The sequence below is a fragment of the Prionailurus viverrinus genome, chromosome E2, assembly GCF_022837055.1.
Source record: "Prionailurus viverrinus isolate Anna chromosome E2, UM_Priviv_1.0, whole genome shotgun sequence".
NCBI classification, from domain to species: Eukaryota; Metazoa; Chordata; class Mammalia; order Carnivora; family Felidae; genus Prionailurus; species Prionailurus viverrinus.
This window is the reverse complement of record NC_062575.1, coordinates 44,447,885-44,455,264: the sequence shown is the minus strand read 5'-3', so window position 1 is coordinate 44,455,264 and position 7,380 is coordinate 44,447,885. Positions and strand designations below refer to the sequence as shown.

General features: G+C 61.4%; 1 protein-coding gene across 1 annotated transcript; it reads right to left on the bottom strand.

Moving 5' to 3' along the window:
* Nucleotides 1–1,686: 1,686 nt before the first annotated feature.
* FXYD1 (FXYD domain containing ion transport regulator 1) lies at nt 1,687–7,172 on the bottom strand. The gene is made up of 8 exons (XM_047834640.1): nt 7,091–7,172; nt 5,474–5,798; nt 4,583–4,647; nt 4,093–4,125; nt 3,443–3,517; nt 3,143–3,179; nt 2,176–2,225; nt 1,687–1,982 (listed from the first exon to the last, which is right to left on the bottom strand). Exons 1-8 carry the CDS (start codon nt 7,170–7,172, stop codon nt 1,960–1,962), a joined length of 690 nt encoding a protein of 229 aa, XP_047690596.1. The 3' UTR covers nt 1,687–1,959.
* Between the last annotated feature and the right edge of the window lie 208 nt (nt 7,173–7,380).

Here is a 7,380-nt window from a genome sequence, read left to right as displayed (position 1 = left end):
CTCTGCAGCCCCCCCACCCCGCCCTGCTTCAAATTCTGCAGATATGGCTCAGTGCAGCAGCCCCTGCCTGCCGGGAAAGGGGGCAGGGAAGGAGAGATCGGAGTGGAACTGGGGTTCCCTTCACCACCAGGGGCTCCTCGGCACCACTGGCCTATCCCTTCTGGCCCTGCTCTCTGTGCGGGAAACCCTCCGCCTGCCACCCGCCCGCCCCCCCCTCCCCCCCCCCGCAATTAAAGCATTCTTCCCTTTGCTCCTCTGCAGAGGCGGGCTCAAGAAAGGGGGCTCTCAGGGGGCAGTGGGTGTTTAAGTGGGTGAATAACTGGGTTAAGGGGTGTGAAATGTAAACTGCCGTGTGGCTGGATGGGGGTGAGGAGGGACATTTGTGTGCACGCTCGAGTGCACCTCCCGGACCAGACAGCACCCCTGGATGTGGGCTGGGAAGGAGGGTCCTGCCACCCATTCTGGCCCAAGGGGGCTCCCTGCAGTGGCATGGCCCCACCCCATGGTGCTCCTCCTTATCTCCATTTCTCTCCCGCGCGGTGGGTCCATCGCTCTCTCCTGCTCTATGTCTTTCTCTCCGCCTCTCTGTCTCTTTGTCTCTGATTTTCTCTTTCTCTGCATCTTTCTGTTGCTCTCCGCCTTCCCCTTCACTCTCTGAATATCTTTCAGTCTCATATCGGTGCTCTTCCCGGGTCTCTCTCTGCATCTCTGACTCGGGGTCTGCTCGTGCTCGCTCTCTCTCTCTCTCTCTCTCTCTCTCTCAGGCTTTCTCAATTTCCACATTCCTTTCTGCCTCCCTCTCTCTCCTCTCTCCCTCTCTCTCTCACTTCCTCCAGCTCTCTCCCCCACTGTCTTTCCGTCTTTCTCCCTCCTTCCCGCTGAACCTGCCTGTCAGAGATTTCAGGAGACACCCACCATAGGCGCCAGGGCTGGAAGAAAGAGGGACGTGGACCCCCTCCTTTTGCCCACCTCGGAGACCCTGAAATGTGCCAGAGCCTCCGTGGTCGCAGACCCACCCGTTCCCACCCTCGAAGCCCGTCCCTTCGCGTCCACTACCACCGCTGTGCAGGACCAGCCGCCTGGTTGCCATAGCTACCGGTCCGCGCATCCTTTCTCCCGGGACTGCCGCTCTCCAACCGCGGGTCCCGCACAGAAACGACACCACCGGGAGGGGGTGTCCAAGAGGCCTGGAGGGGCGCCAAGGGGTGCGCTGCAGGGGCCTCCGCCCTGGGAAGGAACGGACACCCCCTTCCCCATTCCCCTCCCTTTTCGGTACTGGAATCTCCCTAGATCCTCTCTCCTAAGCTCTGAGATCCCGGAGCCTCCCCCACCCTCACCCGCGCGCCCTCTCCCCGGGCGGCGCTCACCCTTTGTGGGGGCCTGGGTCGGGGTCGCCATGCCGGACCGGAGCAGGGGGCGGCTGGAGGCCGAGGTGGTGAAGGCGCGGCTGCGGCAGCTGGAAGCGGGACGGACTGATGTCGGGGGGAGATGGGGGAGCCCTCGTGTGGGGGGTGCCGTAGCCAATGGGGGCCCGGAGAGCCCGCCCCCGTCCCGGCCACCCCCGCCCCCGCCCCCGCCCACTGCCGACGTCCCCGCCCCTTCCCCAAGGGTGGGGGCGCCCCCTGCCGGGGCCCAGGGGGCGCCCGGGCTTTCGCGCAGAGGGACTGACAGATCCATAAAGCGCTGTCGAGAGAGAAAAGCACGTTTTATTGAAGTCTGGGCGGCAGAGAGGAGTCTGTGGGGGCAGGGCTGGGGAAGAGGGCAGTCCAGGTGGTGGTGGTGCTCAGGTGGTGGGTGGGGGGCGCCAGGTGCCAGGGGAATCCTGTGGGGGTGAAAAGGGTGAGGGGCAACAGAGCCCCCCAGCCATCTCATCCCACCCTTCGTCCCCTTCTCCTGCCCCCCTCCCCCAGCCTAGCCCGAGCTGCAGGACCTGGCTGGGTTCCATCGCGCCAGGTGTCTCTACCGCCTGCGGGTGGACAGACCTGAGGGGGAACACGGAGAGTTCGGGTGTCAGGAGGGGCACCCCAGCTCCCGCGGAGGGGGGAGCGACAGGGGAACTCCCGGACCTTCGCTGTCGGATCAAGTCTCTCCCTCCGCACGCCCAGAGAGGACCGGGAAAGGGGTTCTTGGAACCAGCCCTCACCCCCAAACACCCAAAGTCTCCCCCAGACTCACGGCGGATGGAGCTGCGGAAAGTTCCCTCCTCTTCATCCGGTTCCCCAGTCCTGGGAAAGGAGAGGCAGAAGGACGTGGGGATGAAAAAAGAGAGGCAGATACTCCCAGGAACCCGCCAGTACAGCCCTCATTTCACAGACCCCTGTACTGAGGGCCAGAGACCGGCGAGGAGCAGGCTCGGGGGCCGCCAGAAACTAGAAAGTCGGGCGCACCCAGGAGCAGTTTAAGCGTGTGGCAGGACGCGCTCCAAGTGCCTCCCGGAGTGCTGGGGCAGAGACTGGAAGTTGGTGGGGGAGGGATGGCCGAAGGGCTTGAGGACAGACGGCCTGGAGACAGCCTAGGTTAGAAACCCAGAACCCTCATCTTCTAGCTGAGTGATCTCGGGCAAGTGACTTCACCTCCCTGCGCCTCGGTTTCCTCCTCGATAAAATGAGGCTGTTAACGACAGTCTCATGCAAGGGGTGGGAGGAGTAAACAACATAATACACGATAAAACAATATCTTTTGGCACGTGGGACTAAACATTAGCCAGTCTTTAAAATAACATTTAGAATTGTGTTCACACGGAGAAGGGATTCATACATTGCTTTACATTTTTATTTAGAGATGAATCAAAGAGCTGGGAACAGGACTCTGAGCTAAACTGGGCCGCCAAGTGCGGTGATCTCATTTCGCCGTGGTTCCTTCTTTCGCAGCACTTACCACGCTCTGTGATTTTATATTTGTGGGGCTGCGGGAACCCACGGCCGCCGCCCCCACTGGGCTGGGAGCTCAGCCAGGCAGGGAGGGCAGTTTAGTTATTCGCCGTTTGGTCCCCAGGGCCTGGCTTGCGGCTTGGCACGTAGTAGGTGCTTAATACGTATTTGCCGAAGGGTCTCTGGCTGTGGGTCGAGTGGACTCCCTGCCTCACTCCCAGCGCCCTTCTAGAGCGGAAGGAGGAGAGTGAGAGCCCCGAGGGGCCTCTTACCTCTGCTGCTGGTTGAATTTGCACCGGCATCTTCTGCCTGTGGGTGGGGGTAGGAGGGCGGGGCTGAGATTCCGCTCCGGGCAGGCACCGAGCGGCGCTCGAGCGCCAGCGCCGGCTCGCGAGGGGCGGAGCCGTGGGGACAGAGGCGGGGTAGGGGCGGGGCGGGGGCGGGGTAGGGTAGGGGCGTAAACCGGGCGGGCCAGGGCAGGATGGGGGCGGGACAGAGGGCGGGGCAGGGGCGGGGCGGGGACGAAACCCGGCACCTGCGGGGGCTGGAGGTAGCAGGGTGGGGGTACTCACTCAGGACGATGAGGATACCCAGGATGAAGAGGATCCCGGCGATGATAAGGCCTCCGATCCGCAGGGTTTTGTAGTCTGTGGGCGGCAGGGAGGAGAGTGAGAACAGGGAGGGGAGGAGGAAGGACAGGAGAGGGGCAGAATGGGGAGGAAGGGGCAAGGAGGATCAGGGAGGAGAACAGAGAGATCAATGAGAGGAGGAAACAGATGTGGGAGGAAGAGAAGAGGGATGGGGAGAGGAGGGGGTGGGAAGGAAAAGGAAGAGGTAGGCAGGGCAGGGAGGAGGGAGGAAACAAGAAAGTAGGGGAGGATGATGGAGAGGATGAGGGGAACAGAGGGGAGAAAGGGAGGTGGCCGCAGAGGATGAGCCGTAAGACATTGAGAGGTAAAAGGAGAAAGAGAATCAGAGAGACAGGGAGGGGTCAAATAGACACACGGAGACACAGAGACACAGACAAGGGGAGATAAAAACAAGAAGGAGTCAGAGAGCCTTCTGAGAGACAAGAGAAAGAGAGAGAAGGAGACTGACAGAGATGTAAATACTGAGTCAGAGATAAAGGAAGAGAGAGACGAGGAGGAGCGGGAACAGGACCGGCAAACCCAGGCCACCCACCCTCCCAACTCCCAAGCATAGATGCCCCTCCGGCCCTCACCATAGGTGAATGGATCGTGTTCCTGTGGAGCCTCTGGAAAGAGAAAGAAGTCAAGGGTTGGATGCTTCCTGGGGCCCTGGACAGGAAGGGGCATAAAGAGACCTTTTGGGGGCTTTCCTGTCCTGGGCTGAGAGTCTGGGGACTATTGGACCCTGAACAGGCTGTCCACCCCTCTCTGGGTCTTAGCTGCCTCATCTGCACTGTCCTGGGGCAGGGGTGGGGGGGCAGGTGGTCACTTAACTGCTACAGCTTCCCGCCTCATCCCGTGTTGTCCTTGATTCTGTCCTGTGCGGGAAGTGGGGCTCCATCCCACCCTCCACCTTTGTCTGCCCTGGGCATCCTCCCCTCCCCTCCCCCACGTGAAACCTCCAATTTCCTGGTACCCCACTGACTCTGTTTAAGTTGGAGTCTCCAACTTGGTTCTCTTGAAAAGCTTCCCTCCCCTCCCTCGGGGCTGAGGTGGGTAGCGGGCTACCTACCCCAGACTCACCTGCGTTGGCCATGGCGAGGAAACCCACACAGAGAACCAAGATGTGGTGGAGAGATGCCATTGTCCTGGAGAACACCAAGGGTCAAGAAACGTGTTTCCTAGTACCCCCACCATTGGGGCTTGAACCCAAGGGGTTAAATCAGACTCCCGGGGTGGGGGTGTGATTCCAAAAACGTCCATCATCCAGCTTGGCCACTTTGAGAAACAGGGGCACCCCCTGCTTCATGCGGACACAGTGTCACCAAAACAAGCCACAATGGGCAGGGGTGAGACACACAGTCACAGGGGTCTCCCGGAGGCCTGGGCCGCCCTACAGCAGGCGCCAGATTCCCCACACCTACCCAATGGGAAGACTGGGATGGCTCGCCCCACCCAGACTGAGAGACAGACACACGGGGAGGGGTGAGAGACACATGCAAGGGCCCACCTGCCCTCCCACCACGGCCCTGCTGCGTCCGTGTGATATCCCAGCTCTCTTGCCCTCGGCCGCTGGCCGGCTCTCTGCCTGACCCTGGGTATAAATATCTCCCACTTCACCCTGGAGGAATTTGCCTCACACAGGCCACCATGGCAACAGCCTTCCTTCCCCCACTGGGGGGTCATTCCCAACCCTGCCAGGGTGAGGCCGGGCTGCCACACGGCTACAGGCTGCCCCTGTGGGGAAGGCCACCCCTTCTCTCCTTCTGGAAATGATGAGAACAGGGGAAAACATCCCTGTCTGCCTGCCTCTGGGTGACTTTCATAGGCAGACACCAGGCGAGTCGCATGAGGCCCAGACCAGCCAGGCTGAGAGACAGAAGACAGATGCCAGGGGCAGGGACACACACACACACACACACACACACACGCGAGCACACGAGCACACGCAGTGACAACGCCCACTCCCCAAACCTCTGGTTGGAGCAAGATGTGGGGTGGAGACAGTCACGAATACGATACTCCTCATCTGAGCCTCCCGTGCTCCCAAACAGTGACGCAATCTGACCCACACACGTGAGTGTCCCAAACCCACCCCAACCAGGGTGCACGCTCTGCAGCAGGGGAGGGAGGAGTTGCGCCCCGCACTCCCGCTCCCGGGGAACCCCACTGTCCCCACCACGCTCCCTTCCTCTTGGGTCAGGCCTGCCTGGAAAGCCACGGGCTTGGCCACTCCTGCTCCCAAAATAGGTGGCCCAGCCAGGCGAGGGGTGAGGCCCGGAGGGGAGGGCAGGGGACGCTCACCCCAGTCAGGCTGTCCCCTGCTGAAAGAAGGCCCCCAAACGTCCGGCTGTGCCGGGGGTGAGCACTTTGGACCCCCTGGCCCAGAGCTAGACTGCGCCGCCCTCAGCGGTCTCCCCTCCCGGCCCCACCCCACCCTCACCCTCCCCAACCAGCAGCTGTAACTGGAGCCCGGGCTGGAGGGGGGCCAGGGGGCGGCCCCCAGCCCAGACCGCCCTGGCCCGCTAGGTTAACTCTCTCGGCTCAGATGGAGGAACACTACCGGCGCTGGGGACAGCTGGGGAGAGGAGGTGTCGGCAGGGAGGCCTGGACTGCAGACACACGCACGCACGCACGCTCGCCCCAGCGCCCCGGACAGCTTCTGCCCTGCGGTGGGAGGTGTCAGTGACTTTCTGTGAGGCCCCCTGGGAGTCGGGCCCAGTTGGGACCTAAGGCCATTTGAGCCCTTAGGAGCCCGCTGACCCCTGACCCCAGGGTTCTGTGGAGACCTGGTCAGCGCCACAGGGCTATTTTGGGGGCATTTCAGTGTGTGTGTGTGTGTGTGTGTGTGTGTGTGCGCGTGTGTTTTCCGCTGCCGGCTGTGAGGTTCCCCAGGGGTGCACACCACGCACATTCACACGCACACACAGAAACCTAAAGACCCCGTTTATCTGGGCACAAAAGCAAACAAATACACGTGTGTTCCCACATACAAACACAGAGGCAGACACACAGAGAATAACACACCCGCGGGGAAACCCAAGGACCCTCCCACACAGCCCACAACACCACCAGCCACACAACCCTGACAGACACACTTGTGGACACACGCAACACGCACACACACACAAATGCACGAATGCACAAACAGGACATAGCTGGCCACTCGGGCACAGACGAACACGCTTATGCACTTGTGTTCGCGTACTTGGAGACACCACCCGCTGTGTGCTGATGGGCTGAACCCCCACTCTCCTGATCTCACGTGGCCAGGAGGACTCCCCGGAGAACAACACGCATGGTGCCCTTCTCGTGGGCGGGCCAGCTTCACAGGCACTGGTGACGGAGAAACCCGGGATCAGCTCTGAGCTCTGCCACTCCTGGCTGTGTGACCCTGAGCGGCCCATGGATCCCCTCTGTGTCGTTTCTGCCCTATAAAATGGAGAAATCGCTAAGGTCGTACGGATAACGCCGGGCCAGGCTCGGAGGCCTCTGAACCCCACACTGTCTTGTCATTAACTCCATTTTAGAGATGAGCAAACCGAGGTTTAGCAAGGTGGAGCTGATTCTGCTGAGGTCCCCGGTGCTTACGGACAGAAACGGCCCGCAGCCCGGAAGAGTTAGACACGGGCCCAGACTCCGTAGGACACCAGAGCCAGGAGCCAGTGAACATGCTTATCCGCAGGCACAGACACAGCCCGCCTCAGAGGACCCAGGGGGCTTTGCGACACCCCCTCGCCCCTGTATGTCTGAGCCTCTGCCCCTCATGGCCTTGCACCCCGGGGTCACCAGCAGTCTCTGGTTAATGATAACCCTGATGTTTATGCAACCCTGGGGAAGGCTGACAGAGGAGCAGAGAAGTGAAGCAGGGCTGGGAGCAG

Bases quoted from the DNA above. Each gene is read 5' to 3' on its own strand.
- FXYD1 (XM_047834640.1), bottom strand. From the start codon at position 7,172: ATGTTCACTGGCTCCTGGCTCTGGTGTCCTACGGAGTCTGGGCCCGTG. The intron at 4,648-5,473 runs GTTTGGGGAGTG...GGTGTTCTCCAG, and splicing joins ACATCTTGCTCCAACCAGAG to GACAATGGCATCTCTCCACC. The intron at 2,226-3,142 runs GTAAGAGGCCCC...CTCCTTTCCCAG, and splicing joins AAATTCAACCAGCAGCAGAG to GACTGGGGAACCGGATGAAG.